At 43.3% G+C, this 23,898-nt stretch overlaps 2 protein-coding genes and 1 long non-coding RNA gene across 4 annotated transcripts in view; 1 reads left to right on the top strand and 2 right to left on the bottom strand.

The window, feature by feature from the left end:
* LOC115149247 (heparanase) overlaps nt 1-425 on the bottom strand; it is a 14,281-nt gene extending 13,856 nt beyond the window's left edge. For both annotated transcript variants that reach the window (XM_029691927.1, XM_029691928.1), the window contains exon 1: nt 6-425. In XM_029691927.1, the coding sequence (XP_029547787.1) occupies nt 6-223 (218 nt within the window). In that variant the 5' untranslated portion in view covers nt 224-425. The remainder of the gene's footprint in view (nt 1-5) is intronic.
* The window catches only part of LOC115149252 (uncharacterized), a 20,381-nt gene extending 431 nt beyond the window's left edge, over nt 1-19,950 (top strand). Inside the window, exons 2-3 of the long non-coding RNA XR_003866827.1 lie at nt 19,359-19,741; nt 19,867-19,950. This is a non-coding gene — a long non-coding RNA (uncharacterized LOC115149252). The remainder of the gene's footprint in view (nt 1-19,358; nt 19,742-19,866) is intronic.
* On the bottom strand, nt 2,626-23,898 carry LOC115149246 (helicase POLQ-like). Its single transcript, XM_029691926.1, is given in 16 exon segments — nt 2,626-2,829; nt 3,026-3,160; nt 12,892-12,987; nt 18,459-18,616; nt 19,268-19,475; nt 19,621-19,725; nt 19,843-19,984; nt 20,155-20,394; nt 20,512-20,657; nt 21,588-21,686; nt 21,913-22,010; nt 22,094-22,166; nt 22,329-22,529; nt 22,701-22,879; nt 23,044-23,702; nt 23,809-23,898. Coding segments are annotated over 15 exon segments (2,283 nt in total). The 5' UTR covers nt 23,363-23,702; nt 23,809-23,898; the 3' UTR covers nt 2,626-2,745.

The following is a 23,898-nucleotide window of genomic DNA, read 5'->3' as shown; positions in this document are numbered from 1 at the left end:
CTCACGTTAAAAGGTACATGAACTTCTCTTCAGCGACGAGACTCGCATCTATGGCCACAGACAAAAAACGTTCGTTCACTCTCTTGAGTACTCGAGAAAGGTCTACATTCAGATTTACAGACTCAAAATTCACCTCATCCCTCGCAGACCTGACACTTGCTCCGACATAATATCCATGAGATAGAATAGATATCACAAATGCCAAGATTAATATGCCTGACATGATAAGGCTAGACGGACACAGTTCAAATATTATTGTAGTGTATTCACTATAAGACAATTGTAACCCAAATCTACTGATGCTTTCTATATTCCCTCACTATCCCAATAAATGCGTCGATATGTGTAAATCCATCATCGTCATTAGTAAATTCGTATGCAGTTATGCTCAGACTCAATTGTGTGAGAGAACTGAGTTTCCTGGTTCACAAAATACCTTGGTCTATGGAGGGTGATCAGTGTCAGTTTGAAAATGCAATGCTAAATAAGAACGTGAAAATGATAAATGCATTTGTTTTTCTTAACAGTGCGCATGATTCATGCCACAATGAAATTGCAATGTTAAAATACAAATCTAAAATGGCTCATTGAAAATTCTATATTAGAATAGTAAACAGAAAATGAATGGCAAATTGTTATCGGTGCACTACACAGACATCACTGCGCCATTTCCTGTATGCAAAAATTCACATTTTCAGTTTGTGACAAAACAAGCAAGTATAATGTAGAGAATCCTTGTACCATCTAAACCTCTGTGAACTATATCATCTAACAATTTCACAACATATACCCAATATACAGAAATCTAAAGTAAAGGAATGGAATTAAGAATATATAAATATTTGGACAAGCAATGTCAGAGCAGCATAGACTAAGATACAGTAGAAACGTATAGAATGCAGTATATCCATATGAGATGAGTAATGCAAGATATGTAAACACTATTTCCATTTATTAAAGTGGCCAACGATTTCAAGCCTTTGTGTATAGGCAGCAGCCTCTCTGAGCTAGTGATGGCTATTTAAACAGTCTGATGGCCTTGAGATAGCTGTTTTTCAGTCTCTTGGTCCCCGCTTTGATGCACCTTTACTGACCTCGCCTTCTGGATGATAGCGGGGTGAACAGGCAGTGGCTCGGGTGGTTGTTGTCCTGATGATCTTTTTGGCCTTCCTGTGACATCGGGTGCTGTAGGTGTTCTGGAGGGCAGGTAGTTTGCCCCCGGTGATGCGTTGTGCAGACCGCACCACCCTCTGGAGAGCCTTGCGGTTGTGGGTGGTGCAGTTGCCATACCAGGTGGTGATACAGCCCGGGAGGATGCTCTCAATTGTGCATCTGTAGAAATTTGAGAGGGTTTTAGCTGACAAGCCAAATTTCTTCAGCCTCCGGAGGTTGACAAGGCGCTGTTGCTCCTTCTTCACCACACTGTCTGTGTGGGTGGACTATTTCAGTTTGTCAGTGATGTGTACGCCGATGAACTTAACTTTCCACGTTCTCCACTGCTGTCCCATCGATGTGGATAGGGGGGTGCTCCCTCTGCCATTTCCTGAAGTCCACGATCATCTCCTTTGTTTTGCTGACTCCCAGAGCCCTCACCTCCTCCGTGTAGGCTGTCTCGTCGTTGTTGGTAATCAAGCCTACTACTGCTGTGTAGTCTGCAAACTTAATAGAACATATCTACCGCTTCTTAGACTTGCTTTCAATGAGAATGACAGATCTATAACTCACATTTCTATGTGAATTTGGTCAGGTCGCCCAAAAATTTACATACTGCAGCGTTAACAGAAAACGGTGAATGCAAAAGTGCAAAGTGGCTGTTTTCCAACTGGCCTATTTAGCATTCTCTTTTCATTTTCAAAGTGTATGCAAATATTGATTACTGGAGGCGTACACCAGGAGAGAAAAACAACACCACCATGCAGTGACGCATCCTAGCCATGCCACACGCTCTGTGCATTGATTTTAGACAGGGTTTGAACCTGGTGTCTTGTAAATCAGAAGAACATATTAACCTGCTAAGCCAAAGCCTAGGAAATTTAGCTTGGGGAGCCAATGAAATTTGTCTGGTCTCAGGCAATTACATGTGCGTGTCATTGGAACCTGCAAGTAAGTAGGGGTGGTTTCAATACACTGTAGGCTGCCTACTTTACTATAAGGGAGCACTATTAATGCCCCGGGTGAAGTGGGTTAACTCTGTTGCATTCGTTTTAGAACCAAGCTGCTTCCCAGGTGTGGTGCCCCAATTTAGCCAACGGCAGTGACATAGGTTAAGCACGTGGAGTAATGAGTAGGATTCTGTGTTCACATGAAAAAGTGATTGCTTTTGTTAAAAAGCCTTTATCTTCATTTCCAATGAAAACTAGCACTAGAAGAACTCCCTATATGTCCGACTACTCACTGATAGTCAAACTCACTGATGGGTCAAGCACGTGGGAGCCTGTCGATAAATTATGGCAATGCTGTAATAGAATGTAATATTTCCCATCCCATCACTGGTGATCATTGATCACTGAGCTTGAATTCTTTCATGGTTTTGATGCACTGTTTCACATGAGCATCTTATTCATCTCTATGGGATGGAATTATTACTCTATTTTGAAGAAATCTTCCACATTAATCACAAAAAAATAGAGATACACACTATGTTTTAATAGCACTCCGATAAACAATATGTTACACCAAACAATATTAACACACCAGGCCAAATAAAAGTAATGTTTACTAAATAAATCCACCCCAGCAACATGTTTATAAAGAAGGGAGATCAAGAGGCATCATTAACAAGTCATCCACCTCCTCCTGAAGTGCATCAGCTTTCTCATTCAGCAGCATCTGAAACAAAGGAAGACCACCAAAAAGGACAACGATCACAGAGTAAATGCTCGTCACGTCTCATCACAATCCCATTTTCTACGATATTCAATGTTTTTATTTATTCTATATGGATTTAGGATGTAAACAGCGCAATTGTGTGTGTGTGTGTGTGTGTGTGTGTGTGTGTGTGCTAAGCATTTGACAACAGTCATACTTTTGCAGAAGCAACAATCTGATTGGAGAACCTCTTCAAGAAACAAGCCAAAGTCTTCATAAGAACGTTTGGGTCAGCGTTGGCCAGATGAGCCAGTGTCTTATATCCAGTTTTGTACAGCTGCTTGGCTCTTCCCTGTCAAAAGCAGATAAAGGGTTACAGCATGCAAAAATACTTCTGGAACAATGCCTGAATACCTTGGCTAGGACAATTGCTCTCATAACTGGATACCTAAGATGTGGATATGTTTTTTTGGGCCTTTTGTTGACAGGTAAGTAGGACATTGTCACCATTTTGAGGATGGTATAATGCCAATAACATGAATAGAGATTTTTTTAAAGTCTGACCTCTATGACTCCCGCTACCTCCATGAGAGGGATGAGCTCGGCGGTGAGATCAGTGGGGTCAAAATGGAAGGCAAAGAGCAGACAAAACTAAAGAGCTATTCTTAGTACTGAGAAGTGTTTGCAGTAACCTCAAGCCCTGTTACACTGAGGTGAAATCTCTTATGATAATCATGCATACGATATGGATCCATTTTCAGAGGGCCTCTATGAAAACACTGACACGAGGGACAAATATAGTTATATTTAGCTTGCCTGGTCCCCAATGACATTCACTGAGTATACCAAACATCAGAATGGCGCCGGAGGGCATGGCTGTCGTTTTACAGGCTCCTAACCAATTGTGCTATTTTGCCTGTTTTTTCAAGTTGTTTGTAACTTATTTTGTACATAAATGTTTCTGCCACCGTCTCTTATGACCAATTCTTATGACCAAAAAGCAGCTTCTGGATATCAGAACAGCAACTACTCGCATCGAACTGGAGATAGATATATTTTTTTTAATGAGTCAGGTGTGAAGGATTTACTGCTGGTACCAGACGAGGCCCAAATTCGTTGTTTGCAAAAAGAAGAGACGCCGATACAGGGGACGCAGATCCGGATGCCTTGTGAGAATTTGGCGGAAAGTGGGTTACCCGCCTCTACCACCCGTCCTATTGGCCGCCGTGCAAATATTGGAGAATAAACTGGATGAGCACCGTTTGAGACTATTTTACATTTTACATTTTAGAGACTATCCTACCAACAGGACATTAAAAACGAATATCTTATGTTTCACCGAGTTGTGGCTGAATGACGACATGGATAATATACAGTTGGATGGGTTTTCTGTGCATCAGCAAGACAGAACAGCTACCTCCGGTAAGACAAGGGGTGGTGGTCTGTCTATTTGTCAATAACAGCTGGTGCGCAAAATCTAATATTAAAAGAAGTCTCAAGGTTTTGCTTGCCTGAGGTAAGAGTATCTCATGGTAAGCTGTAGACCACACTAAATACCAAGAGAGTTTCTATATTTTTTCGTAGCTGTCCATTTACCATCACAAACCAGTGCTTGCACTAAGACCGCACTCAACAAGATGCAAGCACTCCGACGAACCATCAAATAGGCAAAGCTTCAATACAGGACTAAGATTGAATCCTACTACACCGAGTCTGACGCTCATCGGTTGTGGCAGGGCTTTCAAACTAAAAACTCAGCACTGTCAACTGCGTTTACTTTCAGCAAACTTAATGTGTAAATATTTGTATGAACATAAGATTCAACAACTGAGACATAAACTAAACAAGTTCCACAGACATGTGACTAACAGAAATTGAATAATGTGTCCCTGAACAAAGGGGGGGGGGGGGTCAACATCAAAAGTAACAGTCAGTATCTGGTGTGGCCACCAGCTGCATTAAGTACTGCAGTGCATCTCCTCCTCATGGACTGCACCAGATTTGCCAGTTCTTGCTGTGAGATGTTACCCCACTCTTCCACCAAGGCACCTGCAAGTTCCCAGACATTTCTGGGGTGGAATGGCCCTAGCCCTCACCCTCCGATCCAATTGTCCCCAACGTGCTCAATGGGATTGAGATCCGGGCTCTTTGCTGGCCATGGCAGGACACTGACATTCCTGTCTTGCAGGAAATCACGCACAGGACGAGCAGTATGGCTGGTGGCATTGTCATGCTGGAGGGTCATGTCAGGATGAGCCTGCAGGAAGGGTACCACATGAGGGAGGAGGATGTCTTCCCTGTATCGCACAGTGTTGAGATTGCCTGCAATGACAATAAGCTCAGTCCGATGATGCTGTGACACACCGTCCCAGACCATGACGGACCCTCCACCTCCAAATCAATCCCGCTCCAGAGTAGAGGCCTCGGTGTAACGACGATAAACGCGAATCCGACCATCACCCCTGGTTAGACAAAACCGCAACTCGTCAGTGAAGAGCACTTTATGCCAGTCCTGTCTGGTCCAGTGACGGTGGGTTTGTGTCCATAGGCAACGTTGTTGCCGGTGATGTCTGGTGAGGACCTGCCTTACAACAGGCCTACAAGCCCACAGTCCAGGCTCTCTCAGCCTATTGCGGACAGTCTGAGCACTGATGGAGGGATTGTGCGTTCCTGGTATAACTCTGGCAGTTGTTGCCATCCTGTACCTGTCCCGCAGGTGTGATGTTCGGATGTACTGATCCTGTGCAGGCGTTGTTACACGTGGTCTGCCACTGCGAGGACGATCAGCTGTACGTCCTGTCTACCTGCAGCGCTGTCTTAGGCGTCTCACAGTACGGACATTGCAATGTATTGCCCTGGCCACATCTGCAGTCCTCATGCCTCCTTGCAGCATGCCTAAGGCATGTTCACGTAGATGAGCAAGGACCCTGGGCATCTTTCTTTTGGTGGTTTTCAGAATCAGTAGAAAGGCCTCTTTAGTGTCCTAAGTTTTCATAACTGTGACCTTAATTGTCTACCGTCTGTAAGCTGTTAATGTCTTAACGACCGTTCCGCAGGTGCATGTTAATACATTTTTTAAGGTTCATTGAACAAGATTTGGAAACAGTGTTTAAACCCTTTACAATGAACATATGTGAAGTTATTTGGATTTTTATTAATTATCTTTTGAAAGGCAGGGTCCTGAAAAAGGGAAGTTTCTTTTTTTGCTGAGTTTATTACAGACTACAAAAGGAAGCCCAGCTGTGAGCTGCTCAGTGACACGAATCTACCAGACGAGCTAAATTACTTCTATGCACGCTTCGATGCAAGCAACACTGAAGCATGCATTAGAGCACCAGCTGTTCCGGACGACTGTGTGATCATGCTCTCCGTAGCTCATGTGAGTAAGACCTTTAAACAGGTCAACACTCACAAGGATGCAGGGCCAGACGGATTACCAGGACATGTACCCAGTGACCAACTGACGTGAAGTGTTGTCACTGATATTTTCAACCTGTCAATGTCTGAGTCTGGTATACCTACAGTTGAAGTCGGAGGTTTACCTTAGCCAAATACATTTAAACTCAGTTTTTCACAATTCCTGACATTTAATCCTAGTAAAAATTCCCTGTCTTGGGTCAGTTAGGATCACCACTTTATTTTAAGAATGTCAAATGTCAGAATGATAGTAGAGAGCTTTTATTTCTTTCATCACATTCCCAGTGGGTCAGAAGTTTACATACACTCAATTAGTATTTGGTAGCATTGCCTTTAAATTGTTTAACTTGGGTCAAACTTTTAGGGTAGCCTTCCACAAGCTTCCCACAATACGTTGGGTGAATTTTGGCCCATTCCTCCTGACAGAGCTGGTGTAACTGAGTCAGGTTTGTAGGACTCCTTGCTCGCACACACTGTTTCAGCTCTGCCCACAAATTGTCTATAGGATAGAGGTCAGGACTTTGTGATGGCCACTCCAATACCTTGACTTTGTTGTCCTTAAGCCATTTTGCCACAACTTTGGAAGTATGCTTGGGGTCATTGTCCATTTGGAAGACCCATTTGTGACCAAGCTTTAACTTCCTGACTGATGTCTTGAGATGTTGCTTCAATATATCCACATAATTTTCATCCCTCATGATGCCATCTAGTTTGTGAAGGGCACCAGTCCCTCCTGCAGCAAAGCACCCCCACAACATGATGCTGCCACCCCCGTGCTTCACGGTTGGGATGGTGTTCTTCGGCTTGCAAGCCTCCCCCTTTTTCCTCCAAACATAACAATGGTCATTAAGGCCAAACAGTTCCAATTTTGTTGCATCAGACCAGAGGACATTTCTCCAAAAAGTACGATATTTGTCCCCATGTGCAGTTGCAAACCGTAGTCTGGCTTTTTTATGGCGGTTTTGGAGCAGTGGCTTCTTCCTTGCTGAGTGGCCTTTCAAGTTATGTCGATATAGGACTCGTTTTACTGCGGATATAGATACTTTTGTACCTGTTTCCTCCAGCATCTTCACAAGGTCCTTTGCGGTTATTCTGGGATTGAGTTGCACTTTTCGCACCAAAGTACATTAATCTCTAGGAGACAGAACGCGTCTCCTTCCTGAGCGGTATGACGGCTGCGTGGTCCCATGGTGTTTATACTTGCGTACTATTGTTTGTAAAGATGAACGTGGTACCTTCAGGCGTTTGGAAATTGCTCCCAAGGATGAACCAGACTTGTGGAGGTCTAGAATTATTTTTCTCAAGTCTTGGCTGATTTCTTTAGATTTTCCCATGATGTCAAGAAAAGAGGCACTGAGTTTGAAGGTAGGCCTTGAAATACATCCACAGGTACACCTCCAATTGACTTGAATGATGTCAATTAGCCTATCAGAAGCATCTAACGTCATGACATCATTTTCTGGAATTTTCCAAGCTGTTTAAAGGCACAGTCAACATAGTGTATGTAAACTTCTGACCCACTGGAATTGTGATACAGTGAAGTATAAGTGAAATAATCTGTCTGTAAACGATTGTTGGAAAAACCCGCCCCCAGATGGTAAGGGTAGGCAACAACACATATGCCACGCTGATCCTCAACACAGGGTCCCCTCAGGTGTGCGTGCTTAGTTCTCTCCTGTACTCCCTGTTCATCCACGACTGCGTGGCCAGGCATGACACCAACACCATCATTAAGTTTACAGTGGTAGGCCTGATCTGATCACCACTACGATGACACAGCCTATAGGGAGGAGGTCAGAGACCTGGGAGTGTGGTGCCAGGACAACAACCTCTCCCTCAACGTGATCAAGACAAAGGAGATGATTGTGGACTACAGGAAAAAGAGGGCAAAGCGCGCCCCCATTTCATTGACGGGGATGTAGTGGAGCAGGTCAAGAGCTTCAAGTTCCAAGGTGTCCACATCACCAACAAACTATCATGGTCCAAAACACACCAAGACAGTCGTGAAGAGAGCACGACAACACCTATTCCCCCTCAGGAAACGGAAAAGATTTGGTATGGGTCCTCAGATTCTCAAAAAGTTCTACAGCTGCACCATCGAGAGCATCCTGACTGGTTGCATCACTGCCTGGTATGGCACCTGCTTGGCATCTGACTGAAAGGCGCTACGGAGGGTAGTGCGTACTGCCCAGTACATCACTGGGGCCAAGCTTCCTGCCATCCAGGACCTCTATACCAGGCCGTGTCAGAGAAAGGCCCTAAAAATGCCAAAGACTCCAGCCATCCTAGTCATAGACTGTTCTCTCTGCTACAGCACGGCAAGCGGTACCGGAGCACAAAGTCTAGGTCTAAAAGGCCCCTTAACAGCTTCTACCCCCAAGACATAAAACTGCTGAACAGCTAATCAAATGGCTACCTGGACAATTTGCATTGACCCCCCCCCCCTTTAAACACTGCTGCTACTCACTGTTTTATCTATGCATAGTCACTTTACCCCTACATACATGTACATATTACCTCGACTAACCTGTACCCCCGCACATTGACTCAGTACCGGTATCCCCTGTATATACAGTGGCTTGCGAAAGTATTCACCCTCCTTGGCATTTTTCCTATTTTGTTGCCTTACAACCTGGAATTAAAATATTTTCTGAAAAATATTTTCTGAAACAAACAAGAAATAAGACAACAAAAAACAACTTGAGCGTGTATAACTATTCACCCCCCAAAGTCAATACTTTGTAGAGCCCCCTTTTGCAGCAATTACAGCTGCATGTCTCTATAAGCTTGGCACATCTAGCCACTGGGATTTTTGCACATTCTTCAAGGCAAAACTGTTCCAGCTCCTTCAAGTTGGATGGTTTCAGCTGGTGTACAGCAATCTTTAAGTCCTACCACAGATTCACAATTGGATTGAGGTCTAGATTTTGACTAGGCCATTCCAAGCCATTTAAATGTTTCCCCTTAAACCACTCGAATGTTGCTTTAGCAGTATGCTTATGGTCATTGTCCTGCTGAAGGTGAACCTCCGTCCCAGTCTCACATTTCTGGAAGGCTGAAACAGGTTTCCCTCAAGAATTTCCCTGTATTTAGCGCCATCCATCATTCCTTCAATTCTGACCAGTTTCCCAGTCCCTGCCGATGGAAAAACATCCCCACAGCATGATGTTGCCACCACCATGCTTCACTGTGGGGATGTTGTTCTCGGGGTGATGAGAGGTGTTGGGTTTGCACCAGACACAGCGTTTTCCTTGATGGCCAAAAATATCAATTTTAGTCTCACCTGACCAGAGTACCTTCTTCCATATGTTTGGGGAGTCTCCCACATGTCTTTTGCTTATTTTTTACTTAAAGCAATGGCTTTTTTTCTGGCCACTCTTCCGTAACGCCCAGCTATGTGGAGTATACAGCTTAAAGTGGTCCAACGGACAGATACTCCAATCGCCGCTGTGGAGCTTTGCAGCTCCTTCAGGGTTATCTTTGGTCTCTTTGTTGCCTCTGATTAATACCCTCCTTGCCTGGTCTGTGAGTTTTGGTGGGCGGCCCTCTCTTGGCATGTTTGTTGTGGTGCCATATTCTTTCCATTTTTTAATAATGGATTTAAATGGTGCTCCGTAGGATGATCAAAGTTTCTGATATATTTTTATAACCCAACCCTGATCTGTACATCTCCACAACTTTGTCCCTGACCTGTTTGGAGAGCTCCTTGGTTTTCATGGTGCCGCCCGCTTGCTTGGTGATGCCCCTTGCTTAGTGGTGTTTCAGACTCCTTTCAGAGGCCTTTCAGAACAGGTGTGTGTGTGTGTATATATATATATATATATATATATATATATATATATATATATATATATATATATATATATATATATATATATATATATATATAGAGAGAGAGAGAGATTATGTGACAGATCATATGACACTTAGATTGCACACAGGTGGACTTTATTTAACTAATTACGTGACTTCTGAAGGTATACTGCACCAGGGCCAGGTAAAGCCGGCTCACCACCACCGGGTCCATATTCTGAGACAGAGAGCATAGGGAAAGTGTGTAACTGTTTGTTGTTGTTTGTGTTGCACTGCATTGCTTTATCTTGGCCAGGTCGCAGTTGTAAATGAGAACTTGTTCTCAACTAGCCTACCTGGTTAAATAAAGGTGAGAAAAAAAAGACCACAGAAATATAATTATTCCTACTACAGTAGGAAGGACATCATAGTACAAAAGAATGTCTCATTGTCCGTTTGGCTCATTACAGTATTACATCAATGATCACAGTTTAGAGCAGATTTGAATTCACATCACAGGAGATTTACAGTTCATTAGCTTCGATTATCTCAGGACTTAAATTATTTAAGTATGCCTTCCATCCAGTGGATAAAGTGGATGGGGGAAGCTACAAAAACAAGACAATTAAATAACGGTTTTAAGACAACCTACTTAAGTATAAGGCCTCATAATACCCCTTAAAAATGCCGGGGATTTAAAACTGCAATATTTTTTGGACGACCTGACCAAATTCATATAGAAATATGTGTTGTAGATCTGCCACTCATTGAACGCAAGTCTAAGATTCGGTAGATCTGTTCTTAAGTTTCGTTTTTGCATCATTTACTTTCAGTTTTGTACACCAGCCTCAAACAGCTGAAAATACAATATTTTTGGGTTATGGGAAAGTTATTTCACAGCGGTTTAGATGGCACAATTATTCTCTACACCAGGTATTACCAAACTGGGGTAGGCAATGCCGTCGGGGGTACGCCAAGTAAAATGTGATTCACATTAGATTTTAAAAAATTCTTCACACAACCAGGCTATACATTTGGGTGAGTTTTTTTTCCTCGCCTGAGTAGCCTCGTTTCACTGCCAAAAATACAATTAAACCATCTACTGTTCAGCGAAATAACAACACAATGTCAAATACAGGTAGCCTAGTCAAATAATTAACATCCAATCACATTAATTGTTACTCTTGCGCTGGGAAACCTTCACTCTTGCGCAGACATTTAGAAACATGACAATTTGGAAAAATAAGCCCGGGAGTTTTTTGAGCAAGAATAAAGACGACTTTCGAGTAGTAAGACATGTATAAAAGCAACAGATACCATTAATAGGAAAGGGGCTAGAAGCGTCTTATATGGTGAGCTAGCCCCATACTATTGTGGAGGATTTAATTATTCCTGCTGCCGTGGATATGGCTGGGACAATGCTGGGGGAAAAGGCGAAAAAAACTATACAGAAAATTCCTTCATCAAACAACACTGTTTCACGACGCATCAGTGACCTTGCAGGAGATGTTTTGAAACAAATACTGCTTCGCATTCAAGCCAGTGAATGCTATGCGTTACAGCTGGATGAGTCAACAGACGTGACGGGCCTGGCACAGCTCCTCGTATATGTCCGTTACGTTTATGGCGCGGGGTCAATTAAGGAAGACATCCTCTTCTGCAAACCAGGTCAACATGAGAGGATATTTTTAAAGTACTGGACAGCTTTGTGACATCAAATGGACTTTGGTGGTCAAGATGTGTTGGTATCTGTACTGATGGCGCAAAAGCCATGACAGGGAGACAGTGGAGTGGTAACGCCCGTGCAAGCAGTTGCTCTAGACGCCACTTCGGTACACTGCAGCATCCCCCGAGAGGCTCTTGCTGCCAAGGGAATGCCTGACAGCTTGAAAGACGTTTTGGACACTACAGTGAAAACGGTTAACTTTGTTAAAGCAAGGCCCCCGAACTCTCGTGTATTTTCTGCATTATGCAATGATATGGGCAGCGACCATGTAACGCTTTTACAACGTACAGAAGTGCGCTGGTTATCAATGGGCAAAGTATTGACACGTTTTTTTTTAAATTGAGAGACGAGCTTAAAGTTCTTCACTGGCCATAATTTTCACTTGTTTGACCGCTTGCATGATGATGAGTTTCTAATTTTTTTTTATTTTTGAAAATTATTTTACTCCTTTTTTCTCCCCAATTTCGTGGTATCCAAATTGGTAGTAGTTACAGTCTTGTCTCATCGCTGCAACTCCCGTACGGACTCGGCAGAGGCGAAGGTCGAGAGCCATGCGTCCTCCGAAACACAATCCAACCCAATTGTATGATTTTGTGTGCGCAAATGAACTCAAGCTTACGGACAATGTCAAATGTGACACAGCAAAGCACCTGAGTGAGCTGGGTGCGCAATTACGCAGCTACTTTCCCGAAACGGACGACTCAAACAACTGGATTATTATTATTTGTTTCCTGGTCCGATAAGAGCTCTTTGTCACTTCCCACGAGCCGGGTTGTGACAAAAACTCACACTAATTCTTATGTTTAACAAATGTATCGCATAGTGTGTGTGTGGCAGGCTTACAATGATGGCAAAAAAACAACATTTGAGAGTGCGCTGACCCTGATGCTGGAGGGGGTACGCAGCTGGAGATTTAATGTTTGAAGGGGTATTTGGAAATAAAACGTTTGGGAACCACTGCTCTACACTATACTTGCTTGTTTTGTCAAACTGAAATTAGGCAAATTTTTGAATTTTAGCAACCAGGAAAAGGCAGAGCGATTTCTGCCTAGTGCATCTTTAAAGCAAATGATGATCTCTAAACCTAGGGAAATGTGAAAATATTACACTATTATTATAACAGTATTTAAGATATTGAATATTCTTACCTTCACATTCTGGCCAGCAGCCTTTCTAGCAACGAAACTCTCAGGCACTCCAACTGCTGCACACATTTTTTGCTCCGCAGCGGACACCATTGTGAACTGGAATTGATGAGCAAAAAAAATTATATTTTACACAATAATTATTATGCTAAATACTAGGGCTGTTACAATACCAGATATTCAGCGGTATCGTGGCAAAGAAACAAAACATGAAGCGGACCAAATTTCCTGAGGAAAACAGTCCTAATGTTGGAAACAAGCAGCCTTATGTTGTTGTCAACCAGAATCAAATGTTTATTTTCCAAGCTAGAGCACACAAGATTTTACATACAGTAGGTTATTAAACCAACGAGTTTAGACTGCTTTGTGTTTTCCTTTGCGGTGGAAAATCAGGTATCGTAGTTTCGCGATACTGGTATCGTAAAGAGCCTACTAAATACTGCAGAAGAGAAACAATTACACAAAACAACATACATTTCATTATTTCATAGATATTGTCAAACACACCCAAAATGCATAAAATAAAAAAAATGTATGAGGTATTTTACCTACCAATCTACATCTAATGTAGAAAACCAAGAAGCACATAAAAAAGTATATACACTACTGTTGAAAAGTGTGGGGTCACTTAGAAATGTCTTAGTTTTGAAAGAAAAGCTCATTTTTTGTCCATTAAAATTGATCAGAAATACAGTGTGGACATTGTTAATGTTGTAAATGACTATTGTAGCTGGAAACGGCAGAATTTTCATGGAATATCTACATTGGCGTACAGAGGCCCATTATCAACAACCATCACTCCTGTGTTCCAATGGCACGTTGTGTTAGCTAATCCAAGTTTATCATTTTAAAAGGCTAATTGATCATTAGAAAACCCTTTTGCAATTACTTTCGCACAACTGAAAATGGTTGTTCTGATTAAAGAAGCAATAAAACTGGCCTTCTTTAGACTAGTTGAGTATATGGAGCATCAGCATTTGTGGGTTCGATTACAGGCTCAAAATGGCCAGAAACCAAGACCTTTCTTCTGAAACTCGTCAGTCTATTCTTGTTCTGAGAAATGAAGGCTATTCCATGTGAGAAATTGCCAAGAAACTTTAGATCTTGTACAACGCTGTGCACTACTCCCTTCACAGAACAGAGCAAACTGGCTCTAACCTGAATAGAAAGAGGAGTGGGAGGCCCCGTTGCACAACTGAGCAAGAGGACAAGTACATTAGTGTCTAGTTTGAGAAACAGACGCCTCACAAGTCTTCAACTGGCAGCTTCATTAAATAGTACCCGCAAAACACCCGTCTCAACGTCAACAGTGAAGAGGAAACTCAGAGATGCTGGCCTTCTTAGCAGAGTTCTTCTGTCCAGTGCCTGTGTTCTTTTACCCATCTGAATCTTTTCTTTTTATTGGCCAGTCTGAGATATGGCTTTTTCTTTGCAACTCTGCCTAGAAGGCCAGCATCCCGGAGTCGCCTCTTCACTGTTGACATTGAGACTGGTGTTTTGCGGGTACTATTTAATGAAGCTGCCAGTTGAGGACTTGAGGCGTCTGTTTCTCAAACTAGACACTCTAATGTACTTGTCCTCTTGCTCAGTTGTGCACCGAGGCCTCCCACTTCTCTTTCTATTCTGGTTAGAGCCAGTGTGTGCTGTTCTTTTAAGGGAGTAGTACACAGAGTTGTACGAGTTCTTCAGTTTCTTGGATTACATTAAAATGGCGCCGGAAGAAATGCGAGCAGTTTTACGGGCGCCCAACCAATTGTGCTATTATGTGGGGGGTTTTCGTGTTATTTGTAACTTATTTTGTACATAATGTTTCTGCAACCGTATCTTACGGCAAAAAAGAGCTTCTGGATATCAGGAGAGCGATCACTCACCTCGGATTAGACAAAGATTTATTCTTCAACAAACAAGACGCACAAGACATCCTCCAAACACCCGGCAGGACCGACATCCATGTTATTTGCAAGAGGAAGCGACACAGGTACAGAGGACAAAGAGCCGGATGCCTGGTCAGGACCCGAAAAAGGCGAGTGGGAAAGCTGCCGTTACCGTCAATACTACTCGCCAACGTGCAATCATTGGACAATAAACTGGACGAGGTACGATCACGAGTATCCTAACAACGGGACATCAAAAACTGTAATATCCTATGTTTCACGGAATCGTGGCTGAATGACGACATGGATATTCAGCTAGCGGGATACATGCTGCACCGGCAAGATAGAACAGCACACTCCGGTAAGACGAGGGGGGGCGGTCTGTGCATGTTTGTAAACAACAGCTGGTGCATGAAATCTAAGGAAGTCTCTAGATTTTGCTCGCCTGAAGTAGAGTATATTGTGATAAATTGCAGGCCACACTACTTGCCTAGAGAGTTTTCATCTATACTTTTCGTGGCTGTTATTTACCACCACAGACAGATGCTGGCACTAAGACCACACTCAGTCAGCTGTATACGGAAATAAGCAAACAGGAAACCACTCACCCAGAAGCGGAGCTCCTAGTGGCCGGAGACTTTAATACAGGGAAACTTAAATCAGTTCTACCAAATTTCCATCAACATGTTAAATGTGCAACCAGAGGGAAAAAAAATCTAGATCACCTGTACTCCACACACAGAGACGCGTACAAAGCTCTCCCTCGCCCTCCATTTGGTAAATCCGATCACAACTCTATCCTCCTGATTCCAAGCAAAAATTAAAGCAGGAAGCACCAGTGACTCGGTCTATAAAAAAGTGGTCAGGTTAAGCAGATGCTAAACTACAGGACTGTTTTGCTATCACAGACTGGAACATGTTCCGGGATTCTTCCGATGGCATTGAGGAGTACATCACCACATCAGTCACTGGCTTTATCAATAAGTGCATCGAGGACGTCGTCCCCACAGTGACTGTACGTACATACCCCAACCAGAAGCCATGGATTACAGGCAACATTCGCACTGAGCTAAAGGGTAGAGCTGCCGCGTTCAAGTTGCGGGACTCTAACCTGGAAGCTTACAAGAAATCCTGCTATGCCCTGCGACGAACCATCAAACAGGCAAAGCGTCAATACAGGGCTAAGATTGAGTCATACTACACCGGCTCCGATGCTCGTCTTATGTGTCAGGGCTTGCAAACTATTACAGACTACAAAAGGGAAGCACAGCCGCGAGCTGCCCAGTGACACGAGCCTACCAGACGAGCTAAATCACTTCTATGCTCGCTTTGAAGCAAGCAACACTGAGGCATGCATGAGAGCATCAGCTGTTCCAGACGACTGTGTGATCACGCTCTCCGTAGCCAACGTGAGTAAGACCTTTAAACAGGTCAACATACACAAGGCTGCGAGGCCAGACGGATAACCAGGACGTGTTCTCCGGGCATGTGCTGACCAACTGGCAGGTGTCTTCACTGACATTTTCAACATGTCCCTGATTGAGTCTGTAATACCAACATGTTTCAAGCAGACCATCATAGTCCCTGTGCCCAAGAACACAAAGGCAACCTGCCTAAATGACTACAGACCCGTAGCACTCACGTCTGTAGCCATGAAGTGCTTTGAAAGGTTGGTAATGGCTCACATCAACACCATTATCCCAGAATCCCTAGACCCACTCCAATTTGCATACCGCCCAAACAGATCCACAGATGATGCAATCGCTATTGCACTCCACACTGCCCTTTCCCACCTGGACAAAAGGAACACTTACGTGAGAATGCTATTCATTGACTACAGCTCAGCGTTCAACACCATAGTACCCTCAAAGCTCATCACTAAGCTAAGGATCCTGGGACTAAACACCTCCCTCTGCAACTGGATCCTGGACTTCCTGACGGGCCGCCCCCCGTGGTAAGGGTAGGTAGCAACACATCTGCCACGCTGATCCTCAACACTGGAGCTCCCAGGGGTGCGTGCTCAGTCCCCTCCTGTACTCGCTGTTCACCCACGACTGCATGGCCAGGCACGACTCCAACACCATCATTAAGTTTGCAGACGACACAACAGTGGTAGGCCTGATCACCGGCAACGACAAGACAGCCTATAGGGAGGAAGTCAGAGACATGGCCGGGTGGTGCCAGAATAACAACCTATCCCTCAACGTAACCAAGACTAAAGAGATTATTGTGGACTACAGGAAAAGGAGGACCGAGCACGCCCCCATTCTCATCGACGGGGCTGTAGTGGAGCAGGTTGAGAGCTTCAAGTTCCTTGGTGTCCACATCAACAACAAACTAGAATGGTCCAAACACACCAAGACAGTCGTAAAGAGGGCACGACAAAGCCTATTCCCCCTCAGGAAACTAAAAAGATTTGGCATGGGTCCTGAGATCCTCAAAAGGTTCTACAGCTGCAACATCAAGAGCATCCTGACTGGTTGCATCACTGTCTGGTATGGCAACTGCTCGGCCTCTGACCGCAAGGCACTACAGAGGGTAGTGCGTACGGCCCAATACATCACTGGGGCTAAGCTGCCTGCCATCCAGGACCTCTACACCAGGTGGTGTCAGAAGAAGGCCCTAACATTGTCAAAGACCCCAGCCACCCCAGTCATAGACTGTTCTCTCTACTACCGCATGGCAAGCGGTACCGGAGTGCCAAGTCTAGGACAAAAAGGCTTCTCAACAGTTTTTACCCCCAAGCCATAACACTCCTGAACAGGTAATCAAATGGCTACCCGGACTATTTGCATTGTGTGCCCCCCCTCCAACCCCTCTTTTTACGCTGCTGCTACTCTCTGTTTATCATATATGCATAGTCACTTTAACTATACATTCATGTACATTCTACCTCAATTGGGTTGACCAACCAGTGCTCCCGCACAGTGGCTAACCGGGCTATCTGCATTGTGTCCCACCCACCACCCCCTCTTTTATGCTACTGCTACTCTCTGTTCATCATATATGCATAGTCACTTTCTTTTTACTGTTGTTTTATTTCTTTACCTACCCATTGTTCACCTAATACATTTTTTGCACTATTGGTTAGACCCTGTAAGTAAGCATTTCACCTGTTGTATTCAGCGCACGTGACAAATAAACTTCGATTTGATTTCTCACATGGAATAGCCTTCCTTTCCAAGAACAAGAATAGACTGACGAATTTCAGAAGAAAGTCCTTTGTTTCTGGCCATTTTGAGCCTGTAATCGAACCCACAAATGCTGACTCTCCAGATACTGAACTAGTCTAAACAAGGATAGTTTTATTTCTTCTTTAAATCAGAACAACAGTTTTCAGCTGTGCTCACAATTACAAAAGGGTTTTCTGATGATCAATTAGCCTTTTAAAATTATCAACTTGGATTAGCTAACACAACGTGCCATTGGAACACAGGAATGATGGTTGCTAATAAATGGGCCTCTGTACGCCTATGTAGATATTACATTAAAAATCAGCCGTTTCCAGCTACAATAGTCATTTATAACATTAACAATGTCTACACTGTATTTCTGATCAATTTTATGTTATTTTAACGGGCAAAAAAAATGCTTTTCTTTAAAAAATAAGGACATTTCTAAGTGACCCCACACTTTTGAACGGTAGTGTATATATTATTAAAAATAAAGAATTAAGAAGCACATAAAGGCTCTAACCTATCTGAAGTAGATCATCCATTCAGGCTTGCACTGGGAGACCATGTCATAGGGTGTTACCAGGTAGACCAGGTGGAGGAAACTATCCAGCATCAGGCTCTCCAGGCCTTTAGACAGGTCTCTATACAGGACCCCAGAGTAGGTCAGATCCACTGAGCCTGAGGAGGAGAGGGCAGACATACTTAAGACTGTAGGATTGATTCATAGAAAAAGCATGTCTCTGTAACAGGATTGAGATGGATTCCTAAGCATGAAACACACCGAGAATCTCACTGTCAATAGACTGGCGATAGGTACTTATCACACTGGGAGGCCGTTCCTTCTCTTGCTAAAACAAAAGTGGTACCTGCTGCTTGCCGGGTGAAGAAAATACAATTTCTACTTGCAAAATCGCAATGCTCGTCAGTGGCCAACAACTTGACTTTGAGCCAAAACAAGAGCATGAACCCCCACGTGGAAGAGCAAATAGCAGTGACAACAAAAAGGAAAAAGAGGGCATTTTCTCCATGGATGAGCCAGTCACACTTCATATGTGATGTAGGCTATGGGATGGTAGCTAGCTAAATGCACAGACGCAATGCACGCAACACTAAATACTTCCTCCAAGCTAGCTAACCAATGTAGCTAGTATTGATATTATAATTATTTAAAAACAACTGTGGCCATCTGGCTAGTATCAACAAGGGCTTTCTACAAAATAGCAAGATTAGCACAGCTAGCTAGCTAGCTAGCTAACTAACTAACAGTGTCCTGCTATGGGAATAGAAATGGAATTAACACCAGCTCTGGAGTGTTTGAGAGTAGTTCACCTTTGTAAGTAGCTCTTCCTAGCTTGGTGACCTGCAGAGTCCTATCCTGTGGCTCTGTGGACACAGTGACAAGGCCTTTCTCTTTCAACAGCTCAACACACTCCTGTGTCACCTCCCACAGGCTCCTCTCCAAGCACACCTGTTTCTTCTGGACAGACAACAACGTGCCATCCATGAGGTCCATGACCTGCTCTAAGCTGTTTGTGATCTGAAGGGAGACAAAGAAAACAAACACAAAAACCATATCATCAATTCATTAATTAAGACCAAGTTCTTTGCTAAAAAGATACATTAAAAAAAGAAACTGGATTTTTCTGGAATTCACTTATGGATATTCTTCAAGAAGTGCTCACATTTAATCCAATGACTGACAGGATGAGACTCAGGACACCCATTCCGTTATCATGCATTAGGTTGCTTTTACAGATCTCCATTGGCACGGACACAAGCTTTTTGACCTGAAAATAAAAAAAGGTGGACAGGAACAATGCATTAGATGAGTCTGTCAGAACGTGCAAACACCTAATGTCATTACATAGTACTACATGCACATGTTTACAGTTGTTGCTCTTTACCATGACTTTGTCTTTGTCCTGTAGGATGAGGATGCTCTCTCCATGAGTGTCTATCCCGGCCCGTCCAGCCCTCCACACCATCTGCTTGTACTGGCTCCTCTTCAGGAAGTCTACTGCCATGTACGGAGAACGCAGAATCACCCTGGTTCAAACACACAATGATGGATCCAATTAAGTCTATAAGAACTGTCATTATCTAACACAGAGATGCAACTTATGTTATGACATGTCGCATGTGAGAACAGCTGTTCCTAGTAGCCTTAGTAGCAGTAAAGTAGTCTGAGACAGGTTAGCTTCTTTGCTTTGGCTTACCTCCGAGCAGGTAGGTTGATCCCTGCAGCCAGTGTGGAGGTGCAGATGAGGAGACAGAGAACCCCAGCAGAGTAAGCCTCTTCCACCAGCTTCCTCTCCTCACTGGTCAACCCACTGTGGTGATAGTGCCGTATGGCCTGGCCTGTCTTCTTGAGCACCGGACACAGGGAGCCGTTCCCACTGCTCCTTAGCTCCCCCAGCAACACAGCCTTCTCTGCCTGCTTGCACTGGATAAAGTCCCTAGAGAATTCAAGAAGAAGTGGCATGTTGGATCACAATCCACACAATCACAGCCACTGGACAGGCTTACCATGATTTGGAATACAGAGAGGAAGGATACAAAGATATGCCTCTTACTTTTTCATGTATTTGCAGATCATCTCAGCCATGTTCTCACAATTTGTCTTGGTGGGACAGAAGACAAGGCACGACTGGCTTGGAATGACCTCAGTTACCAAGGCAACAATATGATCCTGATCGATCTTCTGTATTGCACTGGAGTACTGGAAAACAGAAGGATTAGTCAGGTGTTAAGACTTCAAATACAATGTGTCAGCCTTCAACAGCCAACTGCCTGGTACTGGAGACAAGTATATATTTCATTATAAACCGGGTAGTTAGAGCCCTGAATGATGATTGGCTGAAAGCCGTGGTATATCAGACCGTATACCACGGGTAAGACAAAGCATTTATTTTTACTGCTCTAATTATGTTGGTAACCAGTTTATAATAGAAATAAGACACTGATAAGAGAATTATCTAATAAAGGCAAATTAATTAATAATCCATTATTAATTACAAGTTATGTAGCATGGATATATATAGCCTGTAGCAAGAGAAACTAAAGAGCTAAGTATAAGTCTCATGAGATTGACGAGGATAAGAGAGAAATGAAGGTCTGTGTGTTTAAGTAAACATAAAGAACTGTTAAACTGTGGTTGACCTGACCTAGCTTGAACCCTCCAGGTTTCCCTAATCTCATTGTACTAAAAACTGTCAGCTGGGTAAGAATTTACGGTGTTGAGAGTTCTGAGGAAGAACAATGAACTCTCCTTAGTGTGTTATGTGTAAATGAGGAGCCTGGTATATAATAGATGTTTTGTGTATGTTGGGCAGAATGTTCTCTGAATAAAGCCGAATGAACCTTTTGCAGAAAGCTGAGTCCTTGCCTAATTATTTAACCCATTGTCTTACAAACCTTGGGAATTAGTCAAGGATTATTGATTGTTGATTATTATCATTAAGATATAAAATTCCATTAACAGACACCTCGGTGTTTGTGGTATATTACCAATATACCACGGCTAAGGGCTGTATCCAGGCACTCCGCGTCATAAGAACTGCCCTTAGCCGTAGTATATTGGCCATATACCACACCCCCCTCAGGCCATATAAAATATGATGACTCTTCAAAATAAAATGGATGAACATACCTTAAAGTTTAGGAGCCGAGAGAACCTGAAGCACTCCTCCTCTTTTGGGTCCACCTCGTATATGCTGTCCTTCAGTTTAACATACTCCTTCAGCTCGACCTGAAACATAAACACCATGGCTATCAGTGGCCTACACAGAGACAAAGCAGACAAAGCAGTGCACAACCCGCAGTCTAACTTGTATCCATTTTAAGTGAGGTTTCAAAGAATATATATGTTGGTGATTTTCATGTTGCATGTAGACTCTCACAAACAAGAAGTAGGCATACCACAGAGGATAAAATAGCATTGTGTATATCAAGCCTATGGTTAGGAAATTACAAACCGGTCTGAAGTCATTAGTGTAGTTATCTGCACTCAGAAACCTCTGAAGATCTTGGACATTGCCCAGAGTAGCACTCATTCCTATGATCTGAGTTGACTCTGTGTAAAGGAGAAAATAAATGTTTCAAAAGATCTCCAATCTCCATGAACATGATGAGAGTAAGAATAGCAGTCACACTTACTGTTGACATAGAGCATTTTGGCTAGAGTCATCTCAATGATAGCTCCTCTGCTACCATCACCCAACATGTGGAGCTAATAAAAAGAGATAAATAATTAGACACTACTGTACAATATAATTGATTGCATCAAATACACAATGCATCAGAGGATTCATTTTTAGTGTTTAGTGAGTGGCTATTCTATATTTGCCAATGATAATGTCTTAGATGTTTATGTAATAAGATATTTGCATACCTCGTCAACAACCACCAGCCCCACATTGTCCAGTCTGTTGGCCTCTATGAGGGAGTTGATCAGGCTGTGGGCCTTCTCTACGGTGGCGATGTACAGGGACCTCTTGCCACTTCTCTTCACTGGAGGGAACCTGCCCTTACTGCCAGCATACTCCTCCACCATGAAGTCCAGCTCCAGGTCAAAACTGGCCAACCCTCAAACCTTGAAATGCATGCAATACAGTGCTCAGATTTGCCATTGACATGAGTTTTGTGACAATTTCCCAACCCAAATGTGACCTTGAATACTAAAATGTTGGATTATAATTCCTGTGTAGTTGGATGAAAGAGGAATTATAGATATTTTGTAAACATAAAATAATGACCACAATACCTTCTCCTGCACTAGAGATATGTATGGCAAGATGAAAAGAGCATCCCTCTTTCTGCTTAGAAGCTCTTTGAGGATGAGAATCTCAACCACCAGAGTCTTCCCACCGCTGGTGGGCAGAGAGTAGATGAGGTTTCTCCTCTGCTGAACTGAGTCCAGGTTTAGACAGTTCTTCTGCCATTCTGAAATAGAAGAGAGCATTGATTATGATCCTCTGTAATATGAAGCAGGGCAAGAAATCCAATTACTCAAGACAACCACACACTTTTAAAACATGGTAAAATTGACACAGAACTATAGTGAGGACATGCAATTAGACAGGGAAATGTGGTAGAAAGCTATTCACCATATAAATCTTTGATTCCTTTGAGATTACATATCAGCGCCTTCACTTTGGTGGGAAGACCGAAGAAAGGCCTAAGGTCCATTTTCTCCATGGAGACAGATTCCATAGCCTGCATGGCAACACTGATCTCCTCTGTAACTACGGCCTCCTTCTGCATTGCAGTCCGTGAGACACTAGAAGGAGCTGCTGCATTAACGAGCATGGCTCTCTTCAGATGATCTGACATGCTCTTCCTCGCCTTGGGGACCACACCTGCATTGTGCCTCTCATTTCCATCTTCAGTGCTGATAGACTCAGGACGTCTCGTAGGCGTGGACATTTTGTCCCCATCTGGACAGCAGATCCGCTCTGCTGTTTGGAGAGAGTCCTGTTGAAAGGCGAGCTTTGCATGTCTCTAAAAAAGTAATTACTGAAGCCCTTCAGGATTGTCTGTCATTGAGTCATCACGTGATTTTTTTCAGATAGTTGTAGGTTGAAGACTTCAGTGAGGTGAAGTCAGGGCTCTCATGCTGCAGAACCACAGGGCATTGGTAGCTGTTTGCATGGTCAATGTCATGACATCTCATGTTCTGCTCCTCTCTATCCAGCTTGGCCAGGAAAGAGCTGTCACCTACAATGCTGTCATAGTCCCCAAATAAATCCTCAGTGTCACTACAGTACTGCAAAAATATTTTAAAACTGTTAATACATGTGTAACGCACTACTAGACAATATATGATCAGACCACAAACAGTGTACTGTACGGTTGTTATGTTAGCTACCCACCTCACTGAACTTTGCATCCATAGATTGGTCCATAGCCCTGGGATGCTCCATTTCTCCTGTGCTGCTGTTAGGACATTTTCGTCCACAAGC

Source organism: Salmo trutta, chromosome 15, assembly GCF_901001165.1.
Source record: "Salmo trutta chromosome 15, fSalTru1.1, whole genome shotgun sequence".
Classification (NCBI taxonomy): Eukaryota; Metazoa; Chordata; class Actinopteri; order Salmoniformes; family Salmonidae; genus Salmo; species Salmo trutta.
The sequence above is the reverse complement of the archived record's forward strand: the minus strand, read 5'-3'. Positions and strand labels throughout refer to the sequence as shown.